The sequence below is a fragment of the Neomonachus schauinslandi genome, chromosome 2 (genome assembly GCF_002201575.2).
Source record: "Neomonachus schauinslandi chromosome 2, ASM220157v2, whole genome shotgun sequence".
NCBI classification, from domain to species: Eukaryota; Metazoa; Chordata; class Mammalia; order Carnivora; family Phocidae; genus Neomonachus; species Neomonachus schauinslandi.
Genome location: NC_058404.1, coordinates 21,218,557 through 21,232,177, shown reverse-complemented (window position 1 = coordinate 21,232,177; position 13,621 = coordinate 21,218,557). Strand labels below are relative to the sequence as shown.

General features: G+C 35.5%; 1 protein-coding gene across 1 annotated transcript in view; it reads left to right on the top strand.

The window, feature by feature from the left end:
- The window catches only part of VPS37A (VPS37A subunit of ESCRT-I), a 43,410-nt gene extending 30,151 nt beyond the window's left edge, over window positions 1-13,259 (top strand). The window contains exons 5-12 of the mRNA XM_021694202.1: window positions 1,525-1,750; window positions 3,264-3,334; window positions 5,941-6,068; window positions 6,149-6,207; window positions 6,285-6,353; window positions 9,833-9,976; window positions 10,947-11,027; window positions 12,588-13,259. Of these exons, the coding sequence (XP_021549877.1) occupies window positions 1,525-1,750; window positions 3,264-3,334; window positions 5,941-6,068; window positions 6,149-6,207; window positions 6,285-6,353; window positions 9,833-9,976; window positions 10,947-11,027 (778 nt within the window). The 3' untranslated portion in view covers window positions 12,588-13,259. The remainder of the gene's footprint in view (window positions 1-1,524; window positions 1,751-3,263; window positions 3,335-5,940; window positions 6,069-6,148; window positions 6,208-6,284; window positions 6,354-9,832; window positions 9,977-10,946; window positions 11,028-12,587) is intronic.
- Window positions 13,260-13,621: the final 362 nt, after the last annotated feature.

The following is a 13,621-nucleotide window of genomic DNA, read 5'->3' as shown; positions in this document are numbered from 1 at the left end:
CTGAGGGAGTGTGCAGAGATGGCATCCACCAACCTACGTTTCCTGGGAGTGCCTCTGTAGGCCCCTGGTTGTATGCCCAACCAGAAGCCTTCTCATCAAGCCAAAGCTTTCAGACCTGTTTATTAGACTCTTTCACAGGAAGACTAGGGGTGTGTTCGATCTGCTGTCTGTGCAGCGCCCTGGGGGTGGTAGCCTGCCAACAACTGACTCTCTTATTGTTTTACAGTCGCATGGGACCCAGGAATGCAAGCCCTCAGCCTCCAGAGCCATGCAATCAATGGGTATCTTGTGGATGGCAGCCACCAAAACTGGGCCACCAGACATAAAAACTAAGCACCATATGTGCAAGAGAGCTTCCTTCCAAGAGATACTGGTGCTCTGGAGTGTGACAGGGAGAACATGAAGAGAGCACCTACCACCCTTTGTCCCTAGAGCAAATCCCAGGGGGTCCCTGGATGGGGGTTAAATTAGGTACCTGTCCCTCAAGCGGACACTTTAAGATTAGGAAATGAGACCCTTACACCTAAAATCTGGGTGCCTCTCAATCGACTGCTCCTGTGCTGGGTCCTGGGGTAGGTCCTTTGGTTTCCAAAGCTAGATGTTTTGGGGCCTGTTCTTTGAGATGCAGGGCTTAAAAGATGGACTGCTCAGTGTGAGGTTCAAACTCTTGCTCTTCAGGAAGAAGCTTCAGGTTTTGCATTTTCTCCTGATTATAGGTCTCTGTGTTGAGGTTTCGGTTTACAGTGAGATTGTGTCTCAGGCTTTCCTACTTGCTTCAAGATTGATTTTTCATATTTGCTTGATTTGTAGGAGTTGTACAACTAAATTTTAGGGCTTTTTTCTTGAGGAAATTGTTCCATATTCCTGCAGATTTAGTGTGTTCATGGGAGGAGGTGATTTCAAGGTCTTGCTTGATTGTCATCTTGAACCAGGACCCAGATATTTTTACACTGCAAAAAATAAATATTGCTCTCTAATTCAATCCCAAGTACATGCTGCTGTACAACTTTTTCTAATCTATATACTTGTTTTTTTATATGTACTTTTTTATATTTTAACATTTTTAGCAGTTCTTCTATACATTTAAGTATTTTCCTTTAAAATCTTTTAGAAACGCAGTCATGACTTTCACTTATATTTTTCCAGATAAAGTGAGAGCTACTATTTAAACAACCTGTCTTGAATACATTTTCTGGATTAAATGTTCTCCGTTCTCTTTATGAAGACAGTGATTGATGCTAATGGAATGCTCAAAACTCAAAAAGAGCCTGTCTATTCACTTCTACTCTGACTAGTTGAATTATATGTTTTCTAAAACATTTTCTTTTTTCATGGAAACCACACTTCTATTTGGGGGGAGTGGGGTCATTATCAATTTGTAGAATATTTAATTCAATTATATGATTATAATAACAAGATTCTGTCTCTTTATCATGACCATTGTTATTTAGAACCATTTGGGAATAATTTTATAGGTTTACCCCTAAAGTCTAATCTAATGTTTTTTTCTGTCTTTTTCTTTAGCCTCTACAGTAATCCAGGTGGGATGCCTCCTTATGCATCTCAGGGTTTCCCATTTCTTCCTCCATATCCCCCACAAGAAGCTAACAGGACTATCACTTCTTTGTCTGTTGCTGACACTATTTCTTCTTCAACAACAAGTTACACACCAGCCAAACCCGCTGCTCCTTCTTTCGGTGTCCTTTCAAACCTGCCGTTACCTGTTCCTACAACAGACACTTCAGCACCGGTGGGTATCTTCAGTTTTCTGTATTTCTATATCCTTGAAAACTCATCCAATTGACAAATATTTATTATCTGCCTTCTTGTGCCAGCCACTAAGTAAGGCACAAAAGATAAAAAGATTAAATCACATTTTTAACTCAAGTAACAAACTCAGAGGAGACCAGCAAATTATCAAATAATTGCAAGTAAGAATAACTTCCAGTGGAGTAGAAGAGAGAGTCTAGAGTTCATGGTGAAGACAGTTGAGGAAACGGTCAGTGCTCCCAGGAACTGAGGTAGACCAGAAGGGATGCTTTTATAAAAAATGTGTCTCTGCTTTTTCACCACTTTATCCTTAGTGCCTCAGAGCACACCTGATACATACAGTAGGTGCTCACTTAAAATGAGGCAGATAAATTAATTTATTTGTTTATATTTAAGGCCAGATTTTGATAGGTGGTAATGAATTTGTCAGGATGAAAAGGGTTATATAAAGCTTTCCATAAAGAGGCAATAGTATTGACAAAGTCGCAGAAACGTAAACCAAATCGCATTTTTTGTGAAACTGCCTTTAATAGATCTCTCTGTCGTATAGGAAATAGGCAGAGGCACAAAAAGTGATCACATAAGAGAAGTAGGTATAAGATTGTGGAGGATCTGCTCTCTACCATGCCAAGGGCTTCAAGTGTCTCATTGGTTTTAAAAAAAATTGTATGTTCTTAAATAAACTGGTAACTATTGCCATGTGGGATGTTACTGAGAGACTACTACTTTATGAATAAAACATAAAATGATTTTAAAACCTCCATTTTAACCTTAAGTGAGTATCACCCACAGTAATACTCAAATATTATAAACCTTATTATATCCAACTTTACTAATTTTAGTGTTTGTAATAATTTAGATTAGGCCCAAGTGGAGTTTGTTTTTCTAATACCTTTCATCATTTTAGTAAGAAATATTATGAACAAATATTGTGAATATCATGAACAATATTAATTACAATTAGTAGGATAAACAAAGTTACAAGAGATGTTTTCAAGGATCCTCTGTTTTAAAAAGTCGTTTATAAAACAATGGATTACCTATTCCTTATCTACCCTACTGTCTTGTCAGACTTAGTTATGTAACTATTCAGACTTTTGTAACTTACTACATTTTTTTTATATTCAGTATCTTTTATTTGAGGCAAATGTATTCATATATATATCAATGAAATCCACAGATGATTGTCTACATTAGTCACAGATACACTTAAGCGTTTTATTTAATATATACTTGCCCAAGAAAGAGGTTAACACAGGTACTCACATGATCCTCACCCCCCCCCCAAAAAAAAAATTTAATCCTCTATGTATAAAGTACACTGAAAAAAATAAGAGTAAAGAAAGAAGGGGAGAATAAGGACAATGTAAAGTACAAAGATGAAGGTGATAATGAAACATGGGATGTAGTACATTAAAAATTACATTTATAAGTAAATAGGAGCAGTCAAAAAGATGGCTAAAACTTAATTACCATTTCATACTTCTCTTTAGATAAGCCAAGATGGCTTTGGTTACAAGATGCCAGATATCCCTGATACATTTCCAGAACTCTCAGAACTAAGGTAAAAAACTTGGAGAGTAATGTCAGTATTCATTATCTCTTTGACAATGATAAATATAAACCAGATCATCATTTTCATACCTGTATTAAAGAAAATGGTTTTTTAAATCCTCACTATTTCTATACTGTGGCTGTTTTAGTTATACAAATCAGCTTTCTGTCTTGTAGTTTGTATTTATTGAGTGAGTATGTACCTAGGGATTTTTCTAGATGCTGGAAATGATATAATAGTTACCAGGATGAAATGTTGTTCTCTCTTGAGGCTTACATTATTGTGAAAATTATTTCTCAATACATCATCCCTGGTGATTTCAAATATTTTTTGGCTTATTTTAGACTTTTTCATTTATCCTTTTGTAGGTAGAACTTTGTACATAGAGGACCACATTAATGTTCTCATAAAGAAAAATCACAGTGTTTTTACAGAGCCAAATTGTATTCAAACTGATGACACATAAGTCTGTAGTATTAAAGTACTGTCTTTCGTAGAACACTGCTTCTCTAAGTTGCTTCATGAAAAAATTGTTTTATGGCCACTCAACTTTGGGAAGCATTGCATCCTTTATACCCCATTGAAGGTTTATAATACTCATAAGGCTGTTTTTACTAAGACTTCTGAGTGTAATTTAAAAAATTTTTTTGTAATTCTTGTCTCTGGGATATATCCCACCAGGGATATACAGCCAAATACCTATGAGAAATCCTACAGTTAAAAAAAAAAAAATTTACCTTAATTGACCCAGTGTTTTATAATCATTTTTAGGAAGTAGTGATTCATTATTTTCTAATAATAGTCAATGAAGGTTTACAATATATCACATACATGTTATGCTTGCAGCAACCCCAGAAAGTAGGTACTATTATTGTTCAGTGTTATAAAGGATTCTTTTTTTTATTCCTTCCTTCTTTTAAAAAAAAATTATTATGAGAATGTCACATTATACTATTATACATGTTATATTAGGCACACTATATTATTACACATTTACTGAGGAAAATGGCTGTCTTGGAGAATTTTCTATGTCCTCTTTTTGCCTGATTGCATCCTTGTAGTACCATTGAAGATGTTCTTCTCTTTCCTATATTTCTTTCTCTTGGTGGCTAGATCTAGAGTTTTAATTAGAGTTAGGTTCAGTTTTATCGAATCATTGAGCTGCACACCGTGAACCTACACGATGCTATGTGTTGTATGTCAGTTATATCTCAACGCTGAAAAAAAAATAGGTTCAATTCTTTGGTCAAGAATACTTACATTGTAATTAGTGCATACTTATTACATCACATAAGGCAACAGAGACGTCTGGTTGCCCTATTTTTAGTGACATTAAGATTGAAACAGATGAAACCCCTGAAATCATTGGCTACCCGTTATTTCATTAAGGATTGCAAATGTGATTATTACTGCCGGAATTAACCAGAATTCTGTGAAAAGAACTTTTGTATCAACTATTTAGTTTTATTGAAATACACTTCATATAGGAATGGAAAGATAAATCCTTGTTTTTTGTTTTTTGTTTTTCAGTTTTCAGAATAATGAGTTGATGCACAAACAAGCTCCAAAGTTTTTGATAGGCAAGGTTTTCTGTGTTTATTTTTATAGTTGTTTCTGTGTTGTTAAGAACTCATAAATTTTTAAAAAAATATATCTGATGTGTTTCAGTATATTGCAGTCATTATTCTTCTTGATGCTTAAACAGTTCTATCTTGAGTCCCTAACAAATTCTTCACATTGGCTTCTATAGCCTTTCTGACAAAACAAAGATGCCATCGTGAAATTTCTTTTCCCTGGCCTGAAGCCATTTCTCTGAAAGACACTTGTTCTTTTTCAAAATTACAATATCAATATTATTGCTGTGATTATTGAATTCAAGATAAGCGTTTGTTTTTGTTTTGTTTTTTGTATTTCTTTTGTGTTTTGGTTCTGTCACACCTGACATGTACAGCCAAATACTGTTTTTTAAAGTCTGAATACTACTTCTCTGGAGGATATGTAACTTAGAAAAAAACGAGTGCTTGTTTATTTCCATTTACTCTGAATTTTAGAGACTGCTTTTTTTTTAATTAAATTTTTTTAAACATATGATGCTTTTGTATGGATCGGTAGTCAAAACTAATAGATATGTTCAGTAAGGTTTAGCTTCCATTTCTATCCCACCCATCCAGTTTCCTCTTTCACCCTGTGGATATTGATTTTTGGTTTTGGTTTAGCCCTCCATGATTGCTTTTCCTTAAATATTTTATGACTATCTGTACACACACATATCCATATATGTACCTTTTATTGTGACAGCCACACACCTATTAGCTAAATAGACACAGAGGTTAACATTGTTGTGATTGTTCATGAACCCTAGTCTTCATAATCCTATCGTGATTGGATGCTACTTTCAGACCACTTTATGTTCCACTGTGGTTGATGTTTTATTGCTTTTAAGGTTATAATTTGCCTCCTTATGTATGTGTGTGTGTATATATAGATATAGATATATAAATGATAGTTCAAAAATTATTTAGAGCCATATCAACTGAATAAAATGGAAAATCTGAATATCATCATGGAGAAAAATTAGTGACTGATATTCATTAACTTTTCTGTTGTGTTTCTAGTGTGTCACAGCTTACAGATATGAATGAACAAGAGGAGATATTACTAGAACAGTTTCTGACTTTGCCCCAACTAAAACAGATTATTACTGACAAGGATGACTTAGTAAAAAGTATTGAAGAGCTAGCAAGTATGTCTTTCCTTACTTCTTAAATTTCCTAAGAAAAATATGATGTTTATCTAGAAATAAACCAGAAATTTATCTTACAGGAAAAAATCTCCTTTTAGAGCCCAGCTTGGAAGCCAAAAGGCAAACTGTTTTAGATAAGGTGAGTTAGTTATCATTTTGAAGAAATCCATACAATTTAAAAATATAATAAAATAACATTTTTATTTTATCTATTAGTATGAATTGCTTACACAGCTGAAATCTACTTTTGAAAAGAAGATGCAAAGGCAACATGAACTTAGTGAGGTAAGATGTTTAGCTCTTTACCATAAGAATTTTTATTTATTTATTTTTTGGTTTTTTATTTTTTAAAGATTTTATTTATTTATTTGACAGAGAGAGACAGAGTGAGAGAAGGAACACAAGCAGGGGGAGTGGGAGAGGAAGAAGCAGGCTTCCCACTGAGCAGGGAGCCCGATGTGGGGCTCGACCTCAGGACCCTGGGTTCATGACCTGAGCCGAAGGCAGACGCTTAATGACTGAGCCACCCAGGCGCCCCCACCATAAGATTTTTTAATCTGAATATGTGTGAGCCACATTCTTTCTTTCATTATTATCAGAAAGCAGTTATTAGGTGTCTGTCTTTATAAGGCTTGATGAATAGCTGTCAATTATGGGGCATTATACATTATTTGTGCTCAGGCAAGGGCATATTTGGTTCCAAAGCAGAAAAATACAAAACGCCCCATAAATAACTTAACTAGGAACATTATTATAAATGCCAGTTTACTTCCTCTAATAAATCTAACAAAAAACTTGAACTGTAGTCTCACTTGTAAGCTTATGTACAGCTATCTCAAGTGAAAACTTAGGAAATTGAAAAATATATGAAAATTATAAAGTTTAATTCACCACAAGTAATAGGTTTTATGCTAGAAATCCAGCTAAATAAAAAATAAAAACCACTTTACAAAATTCAACCCATATTTCTGTAAAATCTTTAAAAATGAAAAGGAATAGGAGACATCATCTTTGTATGTCATGTCAATAACCAACATCATAATTTAACAACATCCTCTTTCCTTTAAAGTCAGCAATTCTGGAAGGTAAAGCCAATGTAAAAAAACAAAAAAAAAAAAACAGAAAAAAAATGATGGCAAAGGAAAATATAAATTTATAATGGATTTCAGATAATTTAATCATCCTTTAGAGTTAAAGACAAAAAATAATAGCTAACATTGAATAGTGATTATGCATCTTACACTGCACTATGCTATTTTCATATATTGCCCATTATTTCCACAAAATTCTAGGAGGTAGGCGATGTTATTATTTTTTATAGTATAGATAAGCAGTCTGAGGCACAGGGATATTGAATAACTTTCCTGAAGTCATATAAACAGAAAGTATCAGAGTCAGGAATCAAATGTAAGCAGTCCTCCCTTCCTCTTAACCAGAAGAAAGTCTGAGAAAAGCAACTGAAACACTCTTAGCTGCACATTAGAGTTTAGTAGATGCTGAATAATAGTCACATCATTCTTTATAAATTCTTAGTAAGTTAAGAATAGAAATTAATTCCTTAACTTGAGATATTAGAAACCAACAGCAAGCATCACAATTGCCAGATATTTCCAGGATCCCCTTAATGTTAGGAATAAGACAGTGAAAGGAAAGCAAAGGAAAGCAAAGGAAAGAACAAGAAACTCAAAAAGAGAAATATGAATGTCCAGTAGACACACTGGTATAACAGTTACTCTGTCTTCTGTGCCATTTATAGAAGAATTGCTTGAAATGATTTTTGAAACACTTGAAAAATATAACCTTGATTCCTACGCTTGTCTCTACATGTGTTCACTCAAAATCTTTGGGGATGATGAGTCAGTCTTCTGTGTAAAGTATGTAAATCACTTCACTGGACTCTTGGTGCCGTCAGTGCAGAAACATGCCATATTTTATTCCCCCATACACCCAGTACCAGGTCCAGTCCTTGGCACATAGTAGATACTCAGTAAATATTCAATGAATAAATAATGGAAGCATTTGAACAGATAGTCAGCCTTTCAATAATAATAATTATAATCAAAATCTGCCTCATTCTTCTGAGCCAAACTTAAAAAGTTAAATGACCAGGGTTGGCAAGGGTGATGAGAAAATGGTTCATTCCTGTTCATTCCTGTGTGTGAGTTGCCACCTCACACCCACTAGCATGACTATTTTTAAAAATAGCCTGGGTGGCTCAGTAGGTTAAGGGTCCTGACTCTTAATCTCAGCGCAGGTCTTGCTCTCAGGGTCGTTAGTTCAAGTCCCACGTTGGGCCCCACGCTGGGCATGGAGCGTACTTTAAAAAAGTAAATAAAAAAATAAATAAATAAAAATCATCTTATTTCTTATATTTAGGTCTTCAGTCCATTTTGAGTTAATTTTTAGTTACTTTTTTATTTTTTGAGTGAATTTTTATATATGAGGTAAGATAAAGGTCCAACTTCATCCTGCATGTGAGTATCCAGTTTTCCCTGCACCGTTTGCCGAAGACTGTCTTTTGGTCTTAACACACTTTTTGAAAATATTTGACCATGTTTGTGAGGGTATATTTCTAGGCTTGGTCTTTCATTCATCTACATGTCTCTTCTTATGCCAGTACAATGTTGTTTTAATTGCTGTAACATTGTAGTAAATTTTGAAATCAGGAAGTATGCAACTTTGTTCTTCCTTTTTAAGATTGTTGTGGCTGTTTGGGGTCACTTGAGATTCCAATATGAATTTTAGAATGGGTTTTTCTTTTTCTGCAAAAAACTGTCATGGAGATTTTGATAAGAATAGCATTGACTCTGTAGATCACTTTGGGTAGTATTGTCTTTTTTTTTTTTTTAAAGATTTTATTTATTTGAGAGAGAGAGAGAGCATGAGAAGGTGGGGCAGAGAGAGAGAGAGGAAAGGGAGAAGCAGACTCCCTGCTGAGCCGGGAGCCCAGTGCAGGGCTCAATCCCAGGACCCCAGGATCACGACCTGAGCCGAAGGCAGCCACTTAACCAACTGAGGCACCCAAGCGCCCCTGGGTAGTATGGTCTTCTTAACAATATTAAGTCTTCCAATCCGTGTACACAAGATGTCTTTCCATTTATGTCTTCTTCAGTTTTTTTCAGCAGTGTTTGTACAGGTCTTTTGCCTGTTTGGTCAAATTTAATCCCATCACTTTTGCCATATTCTGTTCATTAGAAGGGAGTCACTGTGTCCAGCCCACACTCAAGAGGTGGGGAATAATAGAGGTCCTCTTAGAGGGTGCCTACCACAATGACCTAATTCCTAAATCCCCAGGAGAAGACACTGATTGGCTCAGTTTCCCTCGTTCAGTGGTTTGCAGCCAATGGATTCGGTTATTTTGTGTTTGGTATCTACCCCTATATCCAAAAGCTGAGGACCTGGGTGGTAGCAGTTTTCTTCAAGGAGGAGGCTGTGAGGGTGCCTGGGTGGCTCAGTCCTTAAGCGTCTGCCTTTGGCTCAGGTCATGATCCCAGGGTCCTGGGATCGAGCCCCGCATCGGGCTCCCTGCTACGCGGGAAGCCTGCTTCTCCCTCTCCCACTCCCCCTGCTTGTTTTCCCTCTCTTGCTGTGTCTTTCTCTCTGTCAAATAAATAAATAAAATCTTTAAAAAAAAAAAAAAAAAGAAGGAGGCTGTGTAAGGGATATAATGAATTGCTCGTCCCTACCCCTATCTCATTTCCTTTGCCTCTAAGGAGTTTTTCTGAGCAGTGTAAACTAAATTAGTACTTGATTTTCTTTTTCAGAGCTGTAGTGCGAGTGCCCTACAGGCAAGATTGAAAGTAGCTGCACATGAAGCTGAGGAAGAATCTGATAATATTGCTGAAGATTTCTTAGAGGGAAAAACTGAAATAGATGATTTTCTCAGTAGCTTCATGGAAAAGAGAACAGTATGTAAAACTCTTCAGTTGAGGACAAGTGACAGTGTTATACCAAATTACTTAAGTATATTCATGACTAAAAAATACTTTAGCATGTTACTGAGCTGGAGTTTTGAGTGCCATGAGAAGAAACTGAAGAGCTTCTCTTTTTTAAGAATGATAGCAATATTTTACTATCATTTTGTATTAAAGCTAGTAAATCAGCTTAAGTCTGGTCTTAATAGTTATAGGAGTGTACAACTTCTTATGTTCAACAAGTTATTTAAAAAGGGAATAATCTATAAATAGTTATTTTAAAATTTGTAAATATTATTGGGAACATTCTGCGATAGTTTCTGTTCTGTTCTGATTTCCAAAAATTAAGAAAGTCTACTTAACCGTAGCTTGCCCTTCGATAGAGTTCTAAATATTTACCTGATTTCTCTGAAACATCACATTTGAAAATTAACCTTTTGTTAATAAACTTTGTAAAATGTGTACTATGTATGTGCATATCCTGTTAAGGAAAGTGGGCAGATTTTATTGTCCCCATTTTCCATAAGAGAACATTGAAGTTCAGGGACGTTAAAGATTATGGTTATAGCATTAGTAAAGCGTTGATTTCTGGTTCATTCTTTTGTGGTACTGTATAGCTGTACCTTAAAGTTTTTATTTATTAAGCTTCCTGGTTAACAACAGTAGGGTTTTGTTTTTATATTTTTAAAACACAGATGCTTGAAATTCCACAATCAGAGAATTGATATAAAGGGTCAAGGTTTATTTAACATTCTGGAAGTTCACAGGCAGAGGTTATCTTCCAAATACAATTCAGTGTTTGTGGGGGTGGGGATTCTTAAATTCTGAGCTACCTTAAACATTCAAAAGTTAAAGATGTCAACAGGTTAAGGGATTCTTAAACTTCGAATTCTGTCCTAATGGTAAGAAGGAATAGGTAAATCATTGGAGAAGTGACTGGTATTTTAAATCATTTATCTTCTAGATCTGCCACTGTAGAAGAGCCAAGGAAGAGAAACTTCAACAAGCAATAGCAATGCACAGCCAATTTCATGCCCCACTATAGGTAAATTGTCTTCCAGAAAGTTTGAGTCAGAAGGCTATTGCATGACTACTCTTTAATTGAAGTCTTTTTACCAGTGCCTGTTTAGTCAGCTTTAAGCATAATTCTGTCATAGCTTCTGTGTTAGATGACATAGAAAATGCTTTGTAGTATACATTAAGCATAATTTTATATACATTAGCATTTAACCAGTGGAAATCTTTTGGATAGTTTGTCACTATGATGTTGGCTTAAATGAAATGTTTATTTCAGTGTTGGATAGCTACTTCTGTAGAATCATAAGCTGTAATTCGTTCCTGTCTCTTAGCTGGTATATGGTGTTTACCATTTCACTTAGTTGACATTATTTCTCACTAGTCTCCTTTGTCATTTCTTCCCTTAAAATGAACTTCCTATCTGTTGCTTTTCCATCTCAGACCAGGATTATTCCAGTAATTGTCTTGCCAGTCACCTGAATGTAGTTTTTCTCCTTCCTGCACAGCACTGACAGAACGATCTCAAATACCACCCTGTGGTATACTTTCTCTGTCACAGAACTTATGATGAAACCTTAGCAGGGGCAGGATCACTGTTAAATTTCTCTCTGTCTTTAAGCCTTCTATAATCTGGAGTATGTTTGGGAACATCCACTTCAGTTTTCCATTTTCCCCTTAAGTTCTCCATTTCATGTTATTTCTCCTATCACTGTATCTTTGGTCACGCTCTTATTGATCTCAAGACACTCCCTTTTCCTCTCCATCTATGTAGTTTAGGAGTGATTTGGTTGTGAAGACTAGTTTGCACCCCAACAAATTTAAATAAAAGCTTGTATTATTGAACAATGCAGAAATACTTTATAGAGTCAGAATGCACAAAGGACAGCTCAGTCGCTGAGAGTGAAAACACGACAAGAAGCCATAATAACTTCTTCTCACACCCTTGCTAAGGCTGCTTGTTTCTCTTTTCTGTGTGTCTGTTCTTGCCTGCCTCTCACTGTCTTGTGCTTCCTAACTTGCAGCTCTTCAGAGCGCCTTTCTTCGCTCCCCTCGCACATGCTCCACCATTGCTCCCCACAGGCCTGACCACATTAGGACAGTTCACGTCGCCCATGGAAACTAAACAAGGGTTTCACTGCCAATCCCCAGGAAAGAGACTGGCCCAACAGCAGTTTGGCCTGGAGATCAGTGTAATGTGGCTCTGTGCTCATTCAAGTGGGCTGAAGGAGGGGACTCTGAAGAGGGAGCATTTATAGGGAAGGAAGTGGCAGGAATTTCTCATCTCTACCTCAGACTCATCTGCCCCTTCCCTTAATCTAGTTGTACGTAACATTGAATTGTTTTCTTGTTTTACAAATCATACTGTCAGTTCCCCTTGGGTAAGGGCTGATTTTTAATATCAAGGTTTAGGAAGAAAGTAGGCACTGAGTAATTATTTATACGAACATGATAGAATTCTTTCCCTACCTCTTTTCCCTCATAGTTAAGTTATCTTCTTATAGGTAGATCTTAATTGGAAGAGAATGTAAAGAGATGACAATTTATCACCTTAAGTTAAATCTTAGGGTTTTTTATGTTTTCTTTTCAGATTTTCCTGAAAACATAAACTGCCAAGACAGAAATGACACAAGACTAAGCACATTTTTATGTATGATTTGCAAATTGGCATTTCATCACAGTGGCTGAATTCATAGATATCCTGTTATAGATCATATACAGAACTGAGACTGATTTTGTACAGATTAGAATGACTGCTGTAGCCTTCGCTTTGAGAAATTTTTCTGCACGATTTGCACTATGTTTATTTATTGTTGATCAATCCTATCATATTTAAGTTCCACTGCTGTTCCTCTGTTCAATTATTAAGTACCTATGCATGTAATTTTAGCTAGTATCAATATTTTATAAAATTGCTTCGTTTAAATTTATATTTTTGATTTGACACTGCCTCATTTCTTTATCAAAAATGGTTTGTTTAGATATTTTTCCTCTAAACCTTTTTGAAAAATTACTATTTTCAACTGTAGAAAGCCTTATTTCTCCTTCTTTCCAGATGATGAAACTTTCAAAAAACATTTGTTTTTAAATATTTATAGTGTCAGGAAATACCAAACCTACTAATGTGCCATCTCAAGAAAGTAACTTTTAATACACAATAAATCAAGAGAATACATCAGCTGCTCATATATTGTTTAATTTTTAAAATTAAGGATACATTTAGGGGCGCCTGGGTGGCTCAGTTGGTTAAGCGACTGCCTTCGGCTCAGGTCATGATCCTGGAGTCCCAGGATCGAGTCCCGCATCGGGCTCCCTGCTCGGCAGGAAGTCTGCTTCTCCCTCTGACCCTCCCCCCTCTCATGTGCTCTCTCTCATTCTCTCTCTCAAATAAATAAAATCTTAAAAAAAATAAATAAATAAAATAAATAAATAATAAAATTAAGGATACATTTAAGAAGCAATACAGTTAAATAATTATTTTACCTAATAGAAAAAAATTGCCTTCCACTTCATCTAGTCCAACATAAACTTTCATACTCCTTTTTTTATATAATTATCTGATAGGCTTGTGATTGGATAATGATATACTTTCTAAATTCCTAATGTTAAAAACAATCTTTTTGT